Source organism: Bos grunniens, chromosome 9, assembly GCF_055505025.1.
Source record: "Bos grunniens cultivar Pamir isolate PY7600 chromosome 9, Bosgru_T2T1.0, whole genome shotgun sequence".
Taxonomy (NCBI): domain Eukaryota; kingdom Metazoa; phylum Chordata; class Mammalia; order Artiodactyla; family Bovidae; genus Bos; species Bos grunniens.
Window position 1 is genome coordinate 68881572 of NC_141173.1, and position 23019 is coordinate 68904590.

Here is a 23019-nt window from a genome sequence, read left to right on the forward strand (position 1 = left end):
GCAGAGGAGAGAACACAGTTTCTGTCCAACAAACTTCATAGCAGAGTTTACATAGTACAGTTTTTTGGTGTTTGTTTTTAAAGATGTCTCAACACTGGCAGCTGCTACACTGGGTAATAAAAACAAATTGAGCTGCTACTAGTGACAATAATTCCATCTTCTGGAGATTCAGCAAACTGATTCTAAGTATGCTCCATCTGAGTACTGTCTAATATAAAAATCTCGATTTTCTTCCTATCTCCTAAGGATCTCAATGTCACAAGGTCAAGAAGAGAAAGATTCTAAGTTAATTCTTCAACATCCAAAAATGTTTTGTTGTTACTCTTCTTTGTCTGGAATTTATTGAACAAACACAACCAAGGGGGCTAATTTTAAATTTCTAGAGGAATTAATAGTGTGTTATCACTAGTGATGGCCCCCCAGCCAGGCCTCTGAGGCCTCATCAGCAGCTTAAGAACAAATTTATCTCTAGCACGAAAGACTGGGAGAAACCTGACAGTGAAAGGCAATAATTCTCCTCTCAGATGTAGATGGGAACTCCCCACCCCATCCCACCTCCGCAGCCCCACTCCCACCCCTCAGGAAGGACAGAGGTGCAGCTATTGTTTTTGCATTTGAAAACGTCACCAGAGTACTTTCCATGAAAGATATAGGAATGATAATCCACTTGCATATTATTTTGCATTAAGATGTCCTTTTGGATTAACTTCAAAAATCATTGCAAGTGTGAATATACATAAATCTTTTTCTATTTCTCTTTCTCATCGCTTGGAAAAAGCATACATTTTTCCATTTGCTTTTCATGAGGATCTGAGAAAACAGCATCGCTGGAAAAACAAGTGTTTCTCTACCTTTCTCACTCCTGTGATCCCAGCCTTCAAATTTTCATTCTGAATTCTGAAACTACACAGGTTTGACCATTTAAGCCAAGTTGCCATTCAATTTTAAAAGGGACCTAGTTAATTTGTTTTTAAAAGAATTACATAAATTTAAATTATTACTCTAATGCTAATAACAAGCAAACATACCAGATTGCTTTGGCTAAAGAGATAAATTAATAACATTTTATTAATCACAAAACCAACACAAATTTCCTGCCCATGTAAACCCATATGTGTATATGGAATTCTTTATATGGACATTTTAAGTAAAAATTAATCACATGGCTATTTCATACAGTACTAATATTACCTTCCTATACATGCAATGTAAAAATGCATAAAATCACAGCTGAACTGAATACATGCTTATCAGATATATTACTATAAATGCTATACTTAAAATGGAAAACTCTTAAATATATGACATGGATTTAGCAAAAGTGGTAGATTTTAACCTCAGGTCAAATCATCTGTCATTACATACAACACATAAAATTGAGTATAGAAATATTTATGTTCTAAATATAATAAGATGACAATTCAGATAGTAAAGAAATAGTTGTTTACGTTACTCACAAGTATAATTCTGGAATCTATAGATCATCATTTATGCAATACAAACTACTTGAGTGATTAAAAAAGATGCTAGTAGTACATGAAGACAGTTTAACAGTGCATTATATCTTGGTCATTTATAGATGGGGGCTCAATTTAAGCTGTTCTTTGATGAGCAACATAAGGCATGTTATAGCAGCACACAAAATCCTCGCAATTTAACAGGTTGTTCGATTCTTCATTTAGTTCATTAATAACAATGAGATGGGGGAAGAAGTAGCAGGTCTGTGGGGCAGGGATGAAGGAGTGACTAACCCAGAAATGGTCACTTGCAACACAATACACCAAAACTTTCCCTCACTCAGCCCTCAATAAAGGATGACACAGTCTTCCACCACATCTTTTCAACACGGGGCCCTTAGAACCCTGAGGAGCTCCTTTTAAAGAGCAAGATGTGAAGGATGGGGTGGGGAGAGGGAGGAGAAGACACTGAGTCGGGCAGACCCTATGTTTGCTTCAGCCATCTCCATGGAAAGATCAATCTAACCTGCAATGAATTTTGTCCACTTGCACATTTTGCTTAGGAAGCTAGTTCTTCCTAATGAAATTCATTCTTTCGAGCATGTCTTCAAAACACTTGGATTATCAGCATTTCAGGTGGAAATCTAAATGCCAATTCTCCCCCAAGCTTTAAAATTCACTGGCAAAGGTTTCACAGAACACAATTTTATTAGAGATATTTTAAAATTTCAGTACTATTAGTTAAAAAATAAAAGGTATGCCTGAAGAGGTGCTTCCCTGGCCACCTCCTCAGGAAGCATAATTGAGGGGATGTGAACTACCCCATCACAACGGTGCAAGGAAATGGTCTCTGGTTCCCAAAAGGCTGCTGAGAGACTGCATACACACCTTCCCACGTCCAAGAGCTCTAGTGATCATGCTCCTCTCCTGGTCACAGGAAGAAGGCCCACAGTGCCTTCTTGGCTCTTGACTCATTGGAAAAGACCCTGAAGCTGGGGGAAAATTGAGGGCAAGAGGAAAAGGGGGTGACAGAGGATGAAATAGTTGGATGGCATCACTGACTCAATAGACATGAGTTTGAGCAAACTCCGGGAGATAGTGAAGGACAGGGAAGCCTGGTGTGCTGCAGTTCATGAGGTCACACAGAGTCAGACCTGACTTAGCAACTGAACAACAATAGGCCACCTTGCTTCCCCAGGCTGCCTCCGTACTGACATTGCCAACACCTCGGTAAGGCGACTGGAGCAACTGTCCAATTGTCCCTTACTTCCATCACTGCTCTCCTCTTCCTCCAGGCCCAGGCCCATTTTTCTGTTCTTGATCCTGAAGCCCAGGGACCACATCGTTCCCTTGACTGAGATCTCTGGAAGCACTGGCCTGAGACTACGAAGCCTGGGCCTTCTTTGTTAAACGTTTACATTGTGAAACATTTAATTGTTTGCAAAACATGTCCTCCCATCCTTCCTTCTCCCCAAAGAGGCAGACTGTCCATGGAGCTAAGCCTGCCTGAGCAGGCTCCTTTATCAAGACCATCCCATCACCTGTGGGTAACCCGGCAGCACAGGGTTCATATCTTCCTTCCCCACTCCTTGTCCTTCCTGCACTGGGACTGTAGACTTGGCTGCTTGGGAAGATTGCTCCATGCAAACCACGTGCCTGGGTCCAGAGAAAGGATATCAAGTCAAGTAGCTTAAAAGGGCAGAGAATCTTGGGAGACAAGTAGATTTTTCTGGGTGATGTCTGCACGCCTTCCTGTGTGGCAAAGCAGCACAGGGATGGCATCCTCGGAAAGCAGGACAGCTCTGGGCGGACAGAGAATTCTATTTTGGCCAAGATTAGCAGTTTGTGGCAGCAGGACATTTACGGGAACATGTCACACAGGGACAGCTTGGCCTGCAATTCAACTATTTATAAGACAGGTCTAGGTTTAGGACCAAGAATAAGGTAATCCCCAACGTCTGGCTTTCGGACCAATTTCAAATTACTTTGCCTAAAAGTGAGGAAGCTCCAGAAAGAGCTGTGGTAGAGTTGATCACTTGGTAAGTAGTTATAAGCTAAGAAAATCTATTGATATTTGCTGTGAAAAATCGCTATGGCTAGAAGATAATTCTAAGTATATGCTGTTCAGTCAGCCCATCCTCACTTACCACCCTCTTAAATATTTTCAGTAATTTAATCAAAAGCGCTTTTGACACACCAAATAGGTCATTTTATTTTGAGATTTTCGGGTCTGTGGTAGGCCAAGATTTTCACATCCCTGTGAAGTGTTTGGATGACTTTAATAGGTGACAAGGAGATGCTCAGTAGCAACTGCGACATGCCCACACTTTCACAGCTGAAGAGAACAGTTCATTTGGATTTCAGAGGGAAGTTCTCAGGCAATAGAAAGGGTATTGAGACCAACTAGATGGCTGGGGAAGACAGAGATGATACAGCTTCACAGTTGTCTTACTGTCCTATTTTGCTAGGACTAAGGAAACTGATTATTGAAGCTTTATTGAAAAATACAACCACCTAATGGCAAGGACAGTGGTGATGATGGCAGTATTTTAAATACATATCGTATTAGTGTATCATGCTGGTTAGGGGAGATTTTCAATGCCTTTGAAGACAGTTTCCAGTTTATAAAGACCTACTGATGGAGAAAGAAGAGAGGCCCCAGCCTGGGGCTTTCTCCTCTACTTTACCTACAGGAACCTCACTTCACCACGGTTCCCACAGCCCCCACCACAGCATGGTACGCTCAGACGGCTGCTCTGAAAGACCCAGATCTGGGTCTGCCACAGAAGACATCTTGCCCTTTGAATTGAGTCTCCAGTGTCATTCACACACATGTGCTTGGAAGAGAGAAAAACAATAATGGCCCTTATTCTACATCAGTTAGTAGAATGAAAATGACCAAGGTTCCAATCAGAACTGATCTATATACAAGGTGTACGATCTGAAACCAGTTATTTCATGTATTTATGGGAACTTTCTCTGTCTTCGGATGTGTACGGTTATTCTCAATTTATGAAGATTAAATAAAGTCCATTTTAAAGGGCTCTGAACACAGAGTGTACTCAATAAATATTTGTTTTTCTTTTCCTCTGTGATACAATTTGTCCCAGTTACGTGAAGAGCTGACCACAAGAGGCCAGGAGACACCTCAAGGAAGGCCACACAAAACTACTTGCTTAAATGGTAGAATTTACTAAAGCTATTTACTACTTCATTGCAGTAAATGGTATCACGGGGTTTTGAAAGTAGCTCAGGTTATCTTCCAAAGTGCCTATTTTACTACCAAGTGAATTGCTGAGAATTCAGATTCACATAAGCTTCTCTTAACACCAAAAAGAACAAGAGTTTTTATTATAAACACACACACCACCAGACAACCAAACGTTCTGTTGTAATTAACTTGCTTTGCATATACTTCCAGAAGCCATATTCAGTTTACAAAAGTTAGAAACTAATCATTTCTATGAACAGCACAGTGAAGACCCTGACAGCAGATTGCCTGGGTTCAAATCCTAGTCCTGCCAAACTTGGCTCTGGGCCCTCAAGTGAGGTTTGCTGCTCCCTGCCTCTATTTCTCCTTGCGTAAATTAGGAGTGATATCACCTGAGTGCTTGGGTTGTTAACCCCTCTAAAGTAGTGGCAGCAATCCTTACCTTAAAAAAAAAAAAAAAAAAAACCACCACTAACATTGTCCTCTTCTTTCAAATAGAGAAAACGTGTAACACATCTACCCCGGACCCTCAACCCACACACAGCAAAACTCCCACACATAACTATCAGACTATCACGTTGAATCTAAAATGCTGTTTACTGAAGACCAAACTATTAGTAAGACTAAGTGCTGTTTCTAGCTGGTGACATGGCATATGACCTCTTGGCTGACAATGAGTGTGGTTTTCCAGATATCCATGTTATACTAAAAATGTAACTCGAGCTATTTCCCCCACATTTGGGTTTAATATGTCATTATTGGGTTTGGAGGCATACATATAAATTTTCCCTAGAAAAACACAAGCTAAAAATATTGTATTAAAAGATATGCCTGCTATAAAGCTTGGGTACTAAAAAAGCAATAAACATTCTTACTGTGGAAATATGTTCACCAAGAGGAGCTTTAAAGGGGCATACTTTTATTGATAAAACAGTGGCCACAGAAGATAATTTTTAAAAATCCATTATACTACTACCAATACTACCACCACAACAAATAAAGCCCAAAATATGTTCCTAACTCTAAACTATACAATTTTTCAACATGTTTCCACTTATAAAGAAACAATAATATTTGGGGATTTTACTAATTGTGTTCCCTGGAACATTGGTAACAAGCAGCTTTTTTTTTTTTTTTGAAGTCTCCTCAGTGCAATAAATTTAGAATGTGATTCTTGCTACCAGTTTTGTTTGTTTTTTAGAAATTCACAATACTACCTAAAATATATGCTGTAAGGCATCTTGCATAAACTTGACTTACGCCTAAGTATTAGACCACAAAATGCTTTCTTCTTTCTTAACGGAACACCTAGTGATAATATTCAACACAATTTGGCAAAAAGAAATCTATCACTTTGACTTATTTATTGAAGGAATTTTGTTTTAAGCAAATTAACAAAGTAATGGTTTTTCCTGAAATGTATAAAAAACCTATTAGAATAAGCCTTTCATTTTAAGGACACATAGCCTGGCCTTGGCTTCCAAGATTCAGGCTACCAACTAAGCTCAAAAGGGGTTAGTCTCTTTTCTTTGCCTGCAAAACAGAGATGATATGATTCCAATTGATAGTATGCATGCGTGCTGAGCCACTAAGTCATATCTGATTCTTCGAAACCCCATCGACTGTAGCCTGAGGACTCCTGACTGTAGCCTGAGGACTCCTGACTGTAGCCAGGCTCCTCAATCTATGGGATTTCCCAGGCAAGATTACTGGAGTGGGTTGGCATTTCCATCTCCAGGTATTGGGACAGGAAAAATGATGTATTTCTCCAATGACCCTAAAATCTTAGGAACTAAGTGAGCTGATAAAACATTACCATCATTGCTATAGACAAATAACTAAAATGTATGCAGCAAGTTCTCACAAAACAGTGGCAGCTCTAAGCTGGGGATACAAAGTATTTTTAAAAAATGCTTCCTTGGTGGCTCAGACAGTAAAGAATCTGCCTGCAATGCAGGAGACTCAGGTTCAATCCCTGGAGAAGGATCCCACTCCAGTATTCTTGCCTACAGAATTTCATGAACAGAGGAGCCTGGTGGCTATAGTCCACAGGGTTGCAAAGAATCGGACATGACTGAGCAAATGTTTCAGTTCAGTTTCATACATATTCTAATCTCCAAGGACTGTTTTAAAAAATTTCCCCTATATAAGGAAAAAACACCCTCTGCCCTCCAGATTTCAGAGGGTGTTCTAGCCACTTATTTTCTTCTTTGCTTTGAAGGACACCTTGGAGAAGGAAGTGGCAACCCACTCCAGTATTCTTGCCTGGAGAATCCCATGGACAGAGGAGCCTAGAGGGTTACAGTCTGTGGGATCACAGAGTCAGACATGACTGAGCGACTAAGATTCTGAAGGAAGTGTGGTGAGAGGCAAATACGGTGTAATAATTGGTATAGTAAAGCAACATTTCTGAACAAGAAAGAAAGGAAATTCTACAGTGATGCTATTTAGGTATTCTGACAAGCAGTGATAAGAATTACTGGACGACTGCTAAATTTAACTAATGTTCTGGGAGGAGAAAAAGTAAGCAATTCAAATACTGACAATTAATTTTTATACAGCTTCTGGGATGTTTTCCATATGTACTATGTGATCTCAAAAATATTATGTACTCCAAAACACTACATCTGTATCCAATAGTCCCTTAGAGTAAATATCACTGGATATAAACAAACAAGGGCCTTTAGCACATCTGCTGCTATCAAATAGAGGGAACATGTTCTTCACAAGGAAGATCTCATTTCTTAGGATTATTCTTTCCAAATTCAAATCCACTTGTGCCTAAAATCAAATTTAGAACCTTTTGTGAAAAACGTTTTTGAGAATCTTTTTTTTTTTTTTTGGTGGAAAGGAGAAAGGTCTCTATATTAAATTTTTTGCAAACATAATACTCAGTCTTTCCAAAATATAAAATATCAGTCAATGCACAAATACAGTTAAATTCCTAGGATATACAGGGTACTGAATCCATCTAGTGCTTAGGATAAAGAAAAATTAGGCCTAAGCTTAAGGCATTTATGCTCTTGATGCGTAGAAAAAATTTTCCAACATAAATTTACCTAATAAAGCAAGGCCAGAATGGTAAGTGTACATAGGATGTGCACGTACTGGTGGAAAATAAAGTCAAGCTCCAGGGAACAGAGGTTTCTGTCTACAAGAGCAGTTGGCCTAAGGCCAGAAAAGGCAGGTAGGAGATGCAGAGAGACTGGAATGATAACTGAGCCACTTATTGCCAAAGATGACCTTGTTACCCAGCTGAGTAAGCCTCTCCTTCACTGAGAGGAGGTGAAGCCTGTTCCTCCATGCTCTTAAATTCCAGATGGGCTATGATTCATTGGCCCACAGAATATGGGCTAGCGGCATTGAGTAACTTCTGAGGCTAGGCCTAAGAAGCCTGGCAGGTTCTACCTAAGACATGTTAGAATGCTCATTCTGGGGTAAGCCAACAAGAGTGTGGGAAGTCTGACTCCTCTGATTCTGCCATGCAGTGAGGAAGTCCAAGCCAGCCATTCAGAGAAGCTGCAAAAGAGAAAGAAGACCCAGCAGTGCAGGTCAAAGCTGTGCACAAAGAAGCCTCTGATGACCCACATGCCTCAGCCCACCTTGCTTGATGGATCCCAAGAAAGAACTTGATTGTGATCCTCCAGAATCAACAGAGAAAACTGATAAGTCACTAAGTTTTGGATAGTATGTTACAAAGCAACAGACGACTGAAACCACCACCTTGACCGTCAGGATAGGGGTCACATACAGCGGTACCTGGGTCAGATCCAAACTGCAGACTGGATTTTAAGGGGCTTACTCAGCATTTTTAAAATTCTAGCTAACATTTTCTAATTAAACATACATTTTTCTGCCTGCATTTTCCAATCATCTGCTTCACTTATTATATAATCTGCCAGGCACTATTGATTCTTAAGTATATAAACCTTTTTCTAAAAAATGGGGAGCAAAGGATTAATAGGGCTTCCCTGATGGTTCAGACAGTAAAGAATCTGCCTGCAACACAGGAGACCCAGGTTCAATCCCTGGGTCAGGAAGATCCCCTGGATAAGGGAATGGCTGGCTACCCATTCCTGCCTGGAAAATTCCACGGATAGAGGAGCCTGTCAGGCTACAGTCTATGGGGTCGCAGAGAGTCAGACATGACTGAGCAACTAACAAGGAAGGATTAATACACTTATACATTTACCTAAATATATCCAGTCTGATGACATTATGTAATTATACTATATTCCAGAATGATTCAAAAATGCTATAATTAAAAACATTTTAGCCTGGAGATATTAAAGCATATATATCCCCATTTTAACAATCCATGCTTTACTTAAAAAAAAAAAAAAAAAGACATCATACAAACTTACTTCTACTGTGACCTAAATAACTTCTATCAGATGATGGACCATAGCTTTGACAGCATTATTTGGAAAGAAATGAAAAGACACTCACTTAGTAACTCTAGTCTAAACATTAATTATAGAATAAGTTGATCGAGTTACATGTTTCTATACCACCTATAAATAGACAAAGTTCCTTTCAACTTTCAGTTCCCAACTCACCTTTTCCTACTCAAACCAAATCTTAATTACTCAATAACAAATTTTTGTGAAGCTTTATACTTCAAAAAAGAGAACCACACATGGCTTCCTAAATATGATACTGAAAACGTTGTTTCAGAATCTGTCCAAAGTATATTGCAAGCTCCCTCAGAGTAGGAATTCTTATATTCATTTTATTTTAGGCTTATATATACTCAGCAAAGATCTTCACAATTGTTTATTAAAATACATATTAAGATTTTTTGAATAATTAAAATTTTAAGACATTCTACATTTATATATTTTTAATGCCTTTCTGAATTATCCAAATCTTATTCTAGGTAGGATTTCAGTTTTATGCTGCTCATCAACAATAAATAATTCTTACTATTTTTTCAAAATATATAGATGATACCTGAGAGACATTAGCATTCAGAGATAAACCAGATCTCTAGAGCCAAACCACCGAACTTGAAAAATTCTTGCTAGTGTGGATTCCATTAATTTTCTACACAGCTTCACTTTCACAGCAGCATGCTATTAAAGCATTTCCCATTTTAAGTTAATTACATTTTACAGTTGTAATCTGATTCAACTAGAGACACAACATATATCAGTTTCCACATTTCTAAATCTTCCAAATAAATGACAAATTTTGGCTAGTGCCTGCTCCCTAATGTAGGACAGGTACATGTTCAGGACGTGTGGAAAGATCAGGACCTGTGGAAAGATCAGGACCTGTGGAAAGACACATCAGGGTATGCAGCACTCCCGTTTGCCTTGAGAAGTGCAGTGTACTGCTGCTGCTGCTGCTAAGTCGCTTCAGCCGTGTCTGACTCTGTGCGACCCCATAGACGGTAGCCCACCAGGCTCCCCCGTCTCTGGGATTCTCCAGGCAAGAACACTGGAGTGGGCTGCCATTTCCTTCTCCAGTGCATGAAAGAGAAAAGTGAAAGTGAATTTGCTCAGTTGTGTCCGACTCCTAGCAACCCCATGGACTGCAGCCCACCAGGTTCCTCCATCCATAGGATTTTCCAGGCGAGAGTATTGGAGTGTACTAGAGAAAGACAAAACTAAAGGCAGCAGAAAAAAACATCTCTTTCATGTCTCAACTAACAGAGGTCCTAAAAGGCAGCAAAGAACATCATCCCCAACTTACTCGAAGATTTTACTTAGGTTTGAAACATGTTATTGGGAACTCAGGACACATTCTCCCATAGCAACAATGCCACAAATATATGGTGCTTGGGGTTTTCCAACTGGCGAAAAGAACTCTATTAAGCCAGAAAATGGCACAACTGGAGCTCTGTGGGATTTGATTACCATCTGTGATGCTACTTTTCTGCCTATGGAAAATGGCTTCTGCATAACTCAGTGGATTACACCTCCCTCCTCTCTCCAGCTCCGTCTCTTTCCTTCCTCCAGGTTCCCCCATCCCACCACTAAAGTCCCCAGTCTCTTAGAGGTGGAGGCAGAACAGCCTACTCGGTAAGCCACTCATAAGCAAGAGCTACCAAGTTAATAGCAACTTGAAAGGCAGGTATGAGAGGGATATGCGGAGAACTGGCTAAGGGGACAGAGTTTCCTACGCGAGGCCCAGTGCACAGTAAGCATTTAAAGGAATGTATTATGTATGATACAGAGGAAGAGAAAAATCAATAGATAGTCTTTAAGTGCGTGCACTAAATGGGAAACGGGATGCAGCTCAGGGGTAACTGTGTGAGGATCTGGGCTGCGGATATCACACCTTCACTTTAGCTCTGCTCCATGAAATATCACTGCTCGGTTATAAGATCAAGAGTTGTTCAAAAAGTACACAGGTACATTTTAAGGGGGAAAAGTGTAAACATTATCCTGTCTTCAAATATTTTAGCTATGGTGATATATTGGGGCTTGTACCTACAAGTATTCAAATAAGCTAAAGTCAGTTTGGTCTTTGGAGAAGGCAATAGCACCCCACTCCAGTACTCTTGCCTGGCAAATCCCATGGACGGAGGAGCCTGGTGGGCTGCAGTCCATGGGGTCGCTGGGAGTTGGGCAGGACTAAGCGACTTCACTTTCACTTTTCACTTTCATGCATTGGAGAAGGAAATGGCAACCCACTCCAGTGTTCTTGCCTGGAGAATCCCAGGGACGGGGGAGCCTGGTTGGCTGCCGTCTATGGGGTCACACAGAGTCGGACACGACTGAAGCGATTTAGCAGCAGCAGCAGCAAATAACTGTTCCTTGCTCTACATGAGATGATTTTCCACATTATTAAGAGTAACAAATGATTTAGAAATTTATATCCACCCAAACTACAGAAAGTTGTTTAAAACAGTGGGCCTAACAAGGGTTCAGTACCCATTAAGCCCTTTTTTAAGATAGGTATTCTTAGTATTTCTTAAAATTAATATAATTTGAGATATCTTTATAAATATCTTAAACTTATTCCAAAACACTATTTCTCAAATTAAGAAATTATACTGCATATGTATTAAAGCAAACATTCTTTTCCCAAACCACTTACAACTCAGCTTCAAAGATGCTTTCTAGCAGTATTTCCAGATTAATTCACCAACATCTGTGACTGAAAGTAAAAGTGTTAGTCCTTCACTCATGTCTGACTCTTTGCGACCCCAAGGATGTAGCCGCCAGGCTCCTCTGTCCCCTGTATCATCACAGACGGTCACTGTGCTTTAGAACAAACACTCTTAAGAATGTTACATATACTAACTCATTCAAACCTCATAACTCTTGAATTATGTATTAATATGCCCAGTTTGCTGGAGAAGGCGATGGCACCCCACTCCAGTACTCTTGTCTGGAAAATCCCATGGATGGAGGAGCCTGGTAGGCTGCAGTCCATGGGGTTGCGAAGAGTTGCATATGACTGACAGACTTCACTTTCACGCATTGGAGAAGGAAATGGCAACCCACTCCAGTGTTCTTGCCTGGAGAATCCCAGGGACAGCGGAGCTTGGTGGGCTGCCTGGTGGTCTATGGGGTCACACAGAGTCGGACACGACTGAAGCAACTTAGCAGCAGCAGCATGCCCAGTTTGAAGAAGGAAAAGAAAAAACTGAGGCTCTATGACATTAAATAACTTGCCCAAGATCACACAGCTATTAAATGACAGAACCAGGACTCTGACCGAGACAGTCTAGTCTCAAAGTCTGTGCATGTAATCACTACACCCTACTCCCTCTTATACTCATTCAAATTTTTATTACCTGCCTAGAGTAGGTCAAGCCCTTTGCTAAACCCAAGTACAGAGACAAAATGAGGCAAGACCTCCATAATCAAGGAACTTACATTTTAATTTAATACACAGCAAAAAAGGAAAGTGCAAATTAAAGCAAAAAGTTCAGTATGACAATTCTGGTTAAATGAACTGTCCTGGGAAAAGTTAGAGTATTGAAAATGATTCAGCAATTATATGCCTGATGTGTACATTTTTTTGAATGCTTTCAAAAGCTACACAGTTGATCTTTATAATTAACCTTGTGAAGCAGAACTTTAACACACTCATTTCATAGACGAGGAATGAAATCGAATTCTAAACAGCTTACCAAAGATGCCAAGTTACCTTTGGAGGGAAGCTGCCCCATTGACAGAATCTGCTTCTCTAAAAAGACCCCAGATGGTCAAATCATGGGCTTCCCCAGACAGCTCAAAAAAATTAACTGGGCAAAACTGATCCCTGTTCAAAAATTTGAAATTAGCTCATATGCTATGAGGTGTAAGATCTTAGAGGGCTACACAAGTGGGGCATCCATTAAGAGACAAGCTCAAGCTCAAAATATGATTATACAGCCAGTGGACAGAAAAGAATAGAGTCCCCAAAAGAGAGCAACTTATCATGTGACCAGTCCTGAGGGAAGAAGACATGGTCTTTTCCTTATGACCCAGATGCCTGCAATAAACCTCATTTTCCCTGGAGACACAAGTGTTCTTTGCAAAAGTGACTACCGAAAGAGCATGTGTCAAAGGGGTGACATGTCACCATTTTTTTCCCAACACAAAAATTCAGATGTTTGGTGGACTTGAGTAACGACTCCAGATGTAGTAACTGACCATGCAGATCTCCATGGTTTCTGTTTACTTCTTTCAAAAAAGGGGATAAACTTGGCCAGCTCCCAGCAACAAATGCAGAAGTCAAAAGAATGTGTCTTCAGAATTATCCACACATCATCCCGTCTGCTCCCTCTGCCCTAATCCACCCAACACCTTGACTTGTCCCTATCTATGCTTTGTGCTCAGTCGCCTCGGACTCTCTTGTGACCCCATGGACTATAGCCTGCTAGGCTCCTCTACTTATGGGAGTTTTCAAGCAAGAAGACAGTGAGTTGCCATTTCCTCCTCCAGGGATCTTCCCAACCCAGGGATCTAACTATTGTCTTCTGCATCTCCTGCATTGAGGGTGGGTTCTTCACCAAATAGACTGGGAAAGCCCAGTCTCCTCCTGTAAGAAAACTTCTTACTTTCTATCTCCTCTTATCAAAAGTAAAACAAAGACATTAAATATCAGTACTGACTAAAACTTTGACAACAAGCCATTTTATCTTGGAGTATTTGTATGAAATGAAAGGTTTAGGTCAGGAAAGAAATCACCCAGAGGGGAGAGTTCAGGAAGGGACTGGCATCACACCTGGTCTAGGACACCTTCTTCCCCAAACCAAGCTTGGAGGCCACGCTGCTAACCCTTCCCATGCCCACCCTCCACCGTACCACCACTGAAGCCACAGCCTGGAGGCCTCAAGTTTCTGCTGTTGCAAGCTTTCTCACAGGGCCACCACAGGGTAACAAGTAGAGAGGCTTCTCTGGACTTCTGGGTAGCATTCAGACAAGATGTAGGAGAGCAGAGGCTGCCAAAGAGTGTGAGACCTTACAGATCCACAACCATGGGACACTGGGAACTTCTGCTTGGCACAAGTGTAGCCTAGGCCTCTAGGATGCTGGGTCCTTTTTCTAAGCTGTAAATGATACTCAGGTGTACAGATAATGAGGAATTTTAAAACAAGAGAAAAAAGTAATTCATTTTGGTGGGCCAATTATTAAAAACTCTTTAGGTCTAATTGCCAGGCAATCCAGAAGCCATCACGAGCACTGTTAAATGCATCAGTCTTTGTGAGTTTGTTTTGCTACAACACTCTCAAAAACATGACAAATACTAAGAACTTAAAAGAGCAACCATAAACCTTGCAAAGCACTAGCCTCACTCAGAAGAGAGATGAGGGTAAACAGTGAAAAACCTAAGTGTGCCATTGAAGTTGAGGAAAGTTTTCAGCAGGTTCCTTTCGTTTTGCTTTTTTTTTTAAAAAAAAAAAAGGTGGGGTTCTTGAGATTTATAAATCCTTATACTTAAAAGACATATACCTAATATAAGTCCCATGAAGATACTTTAAAGAGGCCCACAAAAATCAGAGACCTCACAGATGAGGATGGTTAGAAGGCAAATACCACACAATTCTAAATGAAGGTAAGACTTGTCTGGTTAGAATACTGGCTGTGTCTTTTAACAACTCAAGAGAAAATTACTAGTAGGACTTTTAAATGACACAGTAAAGAAAATCAGTTTTTAGAAAGCACTCTTACACCAGGAAATGAGGACTAGATTGATCTAGAAAACAATTATCCGTATGGGCAGGTTAAAAATGCATTTGGTCACTAACTCCTGCAAAATCAGAAAGACAAATCACCCTTAAACTCCAAGGTCAAGGAAAATGGTCCTCATATTACATAATTTCATTATAAAAACTCTTCACCATTCCTTCTGTCACCAAAAATATATAATTTCAAATAATACATAAATTCAAAAGGAAAGAACTCTATCTGTGGTAGCGTACTTTTTTTCTAATGTTACAAATTCAACTTGAAAGACATAAGAAGGTGGCAGCCCTCTTTAATTTGGCACACCGGAAGCAGTAATTCTTAAAGGAGGAGGACAGAAGCATGGAGGCAGCAATTAGTCCAGCTGCCAAAAGAGGACCCACCCACATTCCAGCCTGCCATAAAAGTCAATGTTTGCAGACCTCAGCGTGGCCCATCAATGCCCCAAGGCAGGGCCTGTTATAAGTGGCTGTCACTAGTTCAAATTGTAAATGTTGCTTTGGATCAAAAGGACATCTCCAGGGTCTTTTAAACTTCCAAGGCCTGAACTTTTACATCATTAATTGCTGGTTATGTCATTTTTAGTTAAGCATATGGATCATGGCCATGTTTCTTAACACATGACAAAATATTATTTGTAAAAATACTTCTGAAATGAAAAAGAATATATTGTACACCACAAAGCTCAATAAGTTATTTTTCTGTATCTACTGTGAAAAAAAGCAGAGGCTAGCCATAAACTCTTCCCTGTTCTATGGGCTTTACACAGATCTTCCCACGTAATCCTCCCTGTGAAGTGAGTACTACCATGAAGTTCAATTTACAAGACAGTTAAATAATCCTTCTAAGGCCAAGCTGCTAATGACTGGCAGAATTGGGATTCGACCCCATGCAGCCTGGCCCCACACCCAGAGTTTCAGGGTTTATGTCACTGTGACCTCGTGCCTCCTGGTTCTGCCTCTGCCCAAAACCAGTGGCAAATGGCTTCAGCAAAACAAAATCTTTCATGATGAACACCACACATGTACTCATGGAAGACATAAAAATATCTCATATGATAACTAGATAACTAGAGTCAGAGGTTCAGTAAGAAGAAAAATACTACTGACGTTAATATTTATCAAATATCAGCAAAAACTGATAGGAAGCAAATAAAACAAACAGCTCTTCTTAAAATGACAGGAAAGTCAAGGCAGAATAGTAAGGATAGCCAAAATGCAGTATTTTTTGAAAAACTGCTTTGCAAAAGTAAACATTAAAAAACCTACTTGAAAATTAACAAGTAAATAAAGTCTTATAAATATAGCTACTCATAAAAAGTGGTTTCCTCTGGAAACATTTGACTATGTACAACTCAGTCAGAACTAGCATTAGCATATTTCTTCAAATCCTAATGTTTTCAAGAAGAAACATAACAAAAAAACTTGAAAGCAGGATTCTGTAACTATTTGAAAGACTAACCAGGACTGGGCTTCTCAGGTAGCGCAGTGGTAAAGAATCACCTGCCAATGCAGGAGACACAAGAGATGTGGGTTCGATCCCTGGGTCGGGAAGATCCTCTGGAGTAGGAAATGGCAACCCACTCCAGTATTGTTGTCTGGGAAATTCCACGGACAGAGGAGTCTGGCGGACTACAGCCCATGGGGTTGCAAAGAGTCAGACAGGACTGAGCACACACACACAGCAAAAACAAGAGTAGCAAGAATTCCTTAATCAAATAAACAATGACTATGTCCCGATAAAGAGGGATAATGGAATGGAATGGAGGGAATTTTAGACTAACAGACAACTTACAAAATTAGCTCCTTACTATTCCAACTTTCCCAAAGACTAAAAGAACAATTGGAAAAAAAAAAAAAAAAGGATTTGGTAATATAGGTCTAAAACTCACTTTCTATAAATATCCAAAATCATATACATAATCCTCTATACTTATCAAATGGCATATAATGAGTTCATCTAATTGAACTTTTGAATAAGTAGTTCATCAAAGTGCATATTATTTAGAAGAGACAAAGTCTTACAAAAAGCCAAATTAGACTTCTGTGCTGCCTTCAACAAATGTTAAATAGGTGGACACAGAGTCTAACTTCTGTCTCTTTTTCAGAGGTTTTGCTTTATTTTGGTTTGGTTTGATTTTTGAAGTGCTTTTTAAAATAGGCATCTACCTTGCACCTTGGGGCAGCTTGCCAATGCTTAAAGTACAAGCTGAGCACCCCAGCCCCAAAGCCCCGTGTACTGCCTCTCCCTCACCATCACCTTTAAGGGATCACTCCTGATGCCATTCCTTCTTCAAATCCCTCCTCCCTCCACCTACCCCAACTGCAATATCTCAACCCTTCCAAACTAAAGAAGGTGCCTCCCAAAGAAACACTGAGCTTATCTGATAAATTAGTTAATGTGCTTAAGGGTAAAAGCAAAAAAGGACTGTCCCTTTTCTCGCCTTTCCTCCCAGCCCTAAAACAAAGGCTCCCATCTTCTCCAGCAAAGGACTCTGATTCAGTGGTGGGAACTGGCGCCAGTATGGGCAAGCAATATGGCAGCCAGTGGTGGGGAGGGCGGACCTGAAAAACAGATCTGGTGCTGCCACCCCATGGAGAGCAGTCACTCTGAGCAGCTGCGCCCCCTGCAGCCTCTTGACTTTGCTCTAACCTAAGCTGAAAATGGGGGGTTCCCTGGTGGCTGAGTGGTAAAGAATCCACCTACCAAAGCAGGAGCTGCAGGTTCCATCCTTGGGTTGAGAAGATCCCCTGGAGAAGGAAATGGCAACCCACTCCAGTATTCTTACCTGGAGAATCCCATGGACAGAGGAGCCTGGCAGGCTACAGTCCATGGTGTCTCAGAATTCGGACACAACTGAGTGACAACAAGGCTGAGAATGACCCATCCTTTCCTCTCTTTTGTCCCACAACCCATTCAAGTATAGGTCACTTGAGTATAGGTCACCCACAACAGGCAGCTAAGCTCCAAACATAGGATAAAGTCTCCGTATCTCAATACGCAAAGCCCTAGAAAAGACCTTGCAAAAAAGCCTAATTCCTGGGGTTTGAGTCAAGGCAATAAAAGTGAGAGGTCAGGCCTCAATGTCCCTAAGGTTCTTTTCACTCAGGATCCAAAATTCAGCTCACATCCTCAGGCCATTCCAGAGTAAAGTCTCTGGAGAATGTGCTAAGTCTGCACAATTCTGGCAATTTGGACTGTCAAGAGGAGTCGAAGTTATGGACAACAAGGGGTTGGCATTGCTGTCTGCTTACTGCTGAAAGGTAACTATCCCCTTAGTGCACTACAAAAAAAAAAAAAAAAATGGTTGAAAACATGTTATGAGCTCTCAGACAAAATACTTAAAAAGACAGAAAATAAAATAACACACCCAAAGTACAAGCAGCAAATCCCTTTTATCTTTGGAAATGAATTAATTCAACAGAATACATATGGTGGTTGCTATGTAAGGAAAAATTCTAGTCAGCCTGGGAATCTAAGGCAGAGTATTACAGCCATTCCTTTGATTTTTATTCCCCTCCCCCATATCTGGGGATTTTAAAACAAATGAAAGAAGGCATTATTCCAGCTTAAGGCCTAAGCATAAGTCACAAAAGAACAAAGAAGGTTTTATTATCACATTAAACATCAAGGAGGAAATGTGCTTACTGATAATTAGTGTCCTACCCTATTAGGTTAGCATTTGCTGTTTGCAAGCTTCTGGGCCAATATTTACAATTTATATCTAATACGGAGGTAAAAATGTTCAGCTAGTGAGAAGGTCATTAAGGAAAGCTAAGGGGAAAAAAAAAAAAAAACAACTTGAAAAAACAGAGCAAAGTACACAGAGAGAAAGGTACTCTTTGCGCCTCAGTGGTCTATAGAATATTTGCCCCCTCTACCTATAAAGTGAGTTAACATTAACCACAGGTCACTCTGGTAGCAGAGTACTACTTCCTGACATAAACCTTTCTGAAAGCTCCCCCCAATAACAACAACAACAAATCTACATACACCAAAGAATGAGAAACATACTGCCACAGGCCAGTGTCTTGGGCTTTCTGCCTAAGAAGTTTGCTTTCAGCCAAAAGAGAGGGGGGAAAAAAACATACTGTAACAACAACAGATTGTACAATGAACAGCCCTCCTGCTTGTTGGCACTGTTCCCAAGCAGCAGTTTCAGTGGCTGGGCCTTGGGCCCATTCAAGAATTCCATCCCACAGGAAGTGTTTCAAATATAGTTATTTGATCTTTCAGCATTTGCAAATGCACCTGCTGAGCGAGGAGCCTGACAGCCATCGCCCCAGTTCCTTCCTATCCGTCTTCACCAGTCATCGTAGAGGCGGTTTCCGACTCAAACTAGGTGAGATGTAAAGTACAGAAAGCCCCAAACATTTCTGCTGCTGCACGAGGTTAGGCGCGACCTGCGGCTGTAGCTTACTTTCTACCCACACCAACTTCCCTGTCACTTTCTTCCCTGAGGAGCAGGTAAGAGCGTTTTGTTTTGTTCTCTGGCTTTCGAGTGCCCAGGCTTACCTCGAGGCGGCTTCCTCCCCGCCCTTGCCATGGCTCCCCCCCAGAGCCTGGTCCTTGCCGCTGGGGTGGTAGGCAGTGAGCACAACTGCCTGGGAATTGGAGAGCCAGCTCATGGTGAGAGAAGGGGCATAATTTCTGCGATCCTGACACAGAGGAGAGAATGAAGTTCTTGGCTCGCCCGGCAACTCGACTCATTAGCATCCGCCGGCTCCGCCCACCGAGGTCGGCGATTCACACGGGAGGGGCGGGGCCTCTCCGCGCGGGGCCGCGCCTCTCCAATGGAGAGACCAGAGACTCAGAGCCATGGTCCCAGCCCGGGACCAACCCAGTCCGAAAGGCCTAGGTTAAAGGGTGGGGTGTAGGGGTTACTTGTTGCCCCCTCCCCTAAGTTATTCTGATCCGATTAAACTGCCAGGTTGTAGCCGCCTCTCATTTTTGTAAGCACAAGTTTTCTTGGTTAGGAAACAATGAATTGCCGCAGAGCCTTTTTTTTTTTTTTTTCCTTTCTTAATTCCTGTTTCCATCTGATAATTTCTGCTACTTCATGTAACACGAGTAAGGGCTTTTCTTAACCCCTGAAAGTCAGCGTTAAAATTAACCATAGCAAAACCCAATGAACCTGCCCAGCAAACAAGAGAGGCTACCTCTTGTGTCTGGTTAAAAATGTTCGCACCGGAAATGTCACCTTATTTCACATAAAATACAACGCCAAGCTTACCTTTTGCTTTTAATAAAATACCCTTCAGTACCAAAAAGAGCTGCATCTACCAAAAGTGTTAAATGGCATTGTTGAGAATTAAAAAAAAAAAGTACTTATTATTTGTTGAGCACCTAATATATGCAAGGCGCTCTCTGTGACAGGTGTTGTACATGTACTATCTCATTCAATTCAGTTAAATTCTCTCTCTCCCTCCTCCCCCTCTTTCTCTCACACACATACACATCTTATAACACGGGTATCTGCAGGAAAGTGAGGCTGAAGGGCTGATTAAGTACCTTGGCTCTCCACTAGTTGGCCCCTGCTTCCCTGGTAGCTCAGTGGTAAAGAATCTGCCTGCCAATGCAGGAGACACAAGTAGAATCACTGGGTCAGGAAGATCCCCCAGAGAAGGAAATGGCACACACCTCAGTATTCTTGCCTGGGAAATTCCATGGACAGAGAGGAGCCTGGGGTCCATGGGGCGGCAAAGAGCTGGACATAACTGAGCGAGTATACAACAACTAAGATAACAATTGTTCTATGCCAGAGCTAGATTTGCACAGAATTCTAGGCTAAAATCCATTCTTTTTAACCACTATCCTGTTTTTGTCCTGTAGATAAGGAAACAAATGAAAAAGTTATTAAAAATGTAAGATTTTTCTGTCCTTTCTCCTCTAAAAAAAAAATTCTATTCTCTTCTATATATCTAGTAGCCTGAATTGAAGTGGCTTTTGTTGTTCATTTTCATGTCTATTAGTATTTGTATTCAAACTTTCTTATAAATAAGTTGTCAGTTTCATCATTCCATAAAAATACTGTTTATACTTTTTATTATGTAAAATGATCATGAGAAATAAGTACTTTATTCATACTTACACATCTTAAAGTACCAAATTTTTTTTTATTATTTTTTAAAGCCTCTTTGGTAACTACTGTGAACTCCCACTTATAAGTCTTCCAAAAAAAGTTTATTATAGGTTTCTCCCTCCCCTCTCTCCATAACTAGTTGGTCAATCTTTGCACAAATGCCTCCAACAGGCTCTACCTATTGTCTTGCTTCCTCCTCAGAATTATCTGGCACATCATTATCACACCCAAGCACAAGCCCTAATGATGTTGCTCCATACTTTAAAACTTCCACTGGTTCCCCACTGGAACCACTGTTTGCCAGAACCAGTTTCAAACTTTTGAGAAGAGTACTGTATGTTCTTGCTCCTTTACTCACACAAGTCTTGCCATGGCTTCTGCTAGACACCAGTCTCTCTGGTCCCACTGTCATTCCTTCTGTCCCTTCTATATCTAACTTAATCCTTCCACATAGTGGGTCTTTAGTGACTGCTTTAGTGACTGCTAAAGACCCACTGTGTGGAAGGATTAAATTAGATATAGAAGGACAGAAAGGAATGACAGTGGGACCAGAGAGAGTGGTGTCTGGCAGAAGCCATGCAAAGACTTGTGGAGAAGGCAATGGCACCCCACTCCAGTACTCTTGCTTGGAAAATCCCATGGACGGAGGAGCCTGGTGGGCCACAGTCCATGGGGTCGAGAAGAGTCGGACACAACTGAGCGACTTCACTTTCATTTTTCACTTTCATGCATTGGAGCAGGAAGTAGCAACCCACTCCAGTGTTCTTGCCTGGAGAATCCCAGGGACGGGGGAGCCTGGTGGGTTGCCGTCTACGGGGTCACACAGAGTCGGACACGACTGAAGCGACTTAGCAGCAGCAGCAGCAGTGACTGCTGACCGGTGAAGAACTGAATGAATTTAGTATGCCCTTAGAAAGTACACTAGTTTTTGTTGTTGTTGTTGTTAAAATTGGTAAATTAGACAAATGATCCTCATAGTGGTATGAACCTATGATGCAATGTTTACTAGTTCAGGCAAGAAAAATACAGGAAGGCAAAAGGGAAATTGATTGTATGAGTTCCTTTTAATTCTTTACGTGGAAAAATGAGTAGTGTTTCCACATTCACCCTTCCTTCTTATGTAGCTGCTCTGAGATGCAAGAAAAATCCAGGAATCCCTACCTTATGCATTAGTAGGCCATATATTCTAGAGGGCTTCCTAGATGGTGCTAGTGGTAAAGAACCCTCCTGCCCAATGCAGGAGACATAAGAGATGTGGGTTCAATCCCTGGGTCTAGAAGATCCCCTGGAGGAGGACACAGCAACCCTGGAGAATCCCATGAACAGAGAGGCCCAGTGGACTACAGTCCATAGGGTCTCAAAGAGTTGGACATGACTGAAGAGACTTAGCACACATGCATTCCTGTTGTTCAGTCTCTCAGTTATGTTCGACTCTTTGTAACCCCAGCATGGACTGAGGCACACTAGGCTTGCCTGTCCTTCACTATCTCCCAGAGTTTGCTCAAACTCATGTCCGTTGAGTCAGTGATACCAACCAACCATTTCATCTTCTGTTACCTACTTCTCCTCCCGCCTTCAATCTTTCCCAGCATCAGGGTCTTTTCCAATGAGTTGGCTCTTGCCATCAGGTGGCCAGAGTATTGGAACTTCAGCATCAGTCTTTCTAATGAATATTCACAGTTGATTTCCTTTAGGATTGACTGGTTTGATTCCTTGCTGTTCAAGGGTCTCTCAAGAGTCTTCTCCAGTACCACAGTTTGAAAGTTTGCTTCTCTATTTTTCTCTCTATTACGCCATCCTTTCTTTCCCATCCTTCCCTGGACTTTTTTTTTTTTTTTAACATATTTTTCTATTTTTCCTTCTTCTTTCACTGTCTCCTCAGTCTGTCAGTGTAACACATGCCCACTGAGAGCCCTGAACACTACCAACTCTCATGAGACCATTTATGATAAAGGGACCTTTTGTCTGGTTTTAACCAAAATGATGATTAAGCTATATCTTTATCTAATTATAGGCTCTCCATTTGTTTAATAACAAGCAAATCACAATATGTAAATCAAAACATAACTACTAGCTCAAAATAAAACTTGGGTTCATAGGGTATGTGTGTGCTCAGTCATCCAGTCCAGACTGACTCTT

The 23019-nt window shown here is 41.1% G+C and overlaps 1 protein-coding gene across 3 annotated transcripts in view; it reads right to left on the minus strand.

The window, feature by feature from the left end:
* Positions 1-23019, minus strand: part of ARHGAP18 (Rho GTPase activating protein 18) — a 203258-nt gene that overhangs the window by 113521 nt on the left and 66718 nt on the right. For 2 of the 3 annotated variants that reach the window (XM_086316437.1, XM_086316436.1), the window contains exon 1: positions 19314-19463. The exons of the other annotated variant lie outside the window; for it this stretch is intronic. In XM_086316437.1, coding sequence (XP_086172563.1) covers positions 19314-19426 — 113 coding nt within the window. In that variant the 5' untranslated portion in view covers positions 19427-19463. Of the gene's footprint in view, positions 1-19313; positions 19464-23019 lie in introns of those variants that run through there. 3 annotated transcript variants of the gene reach the window in all.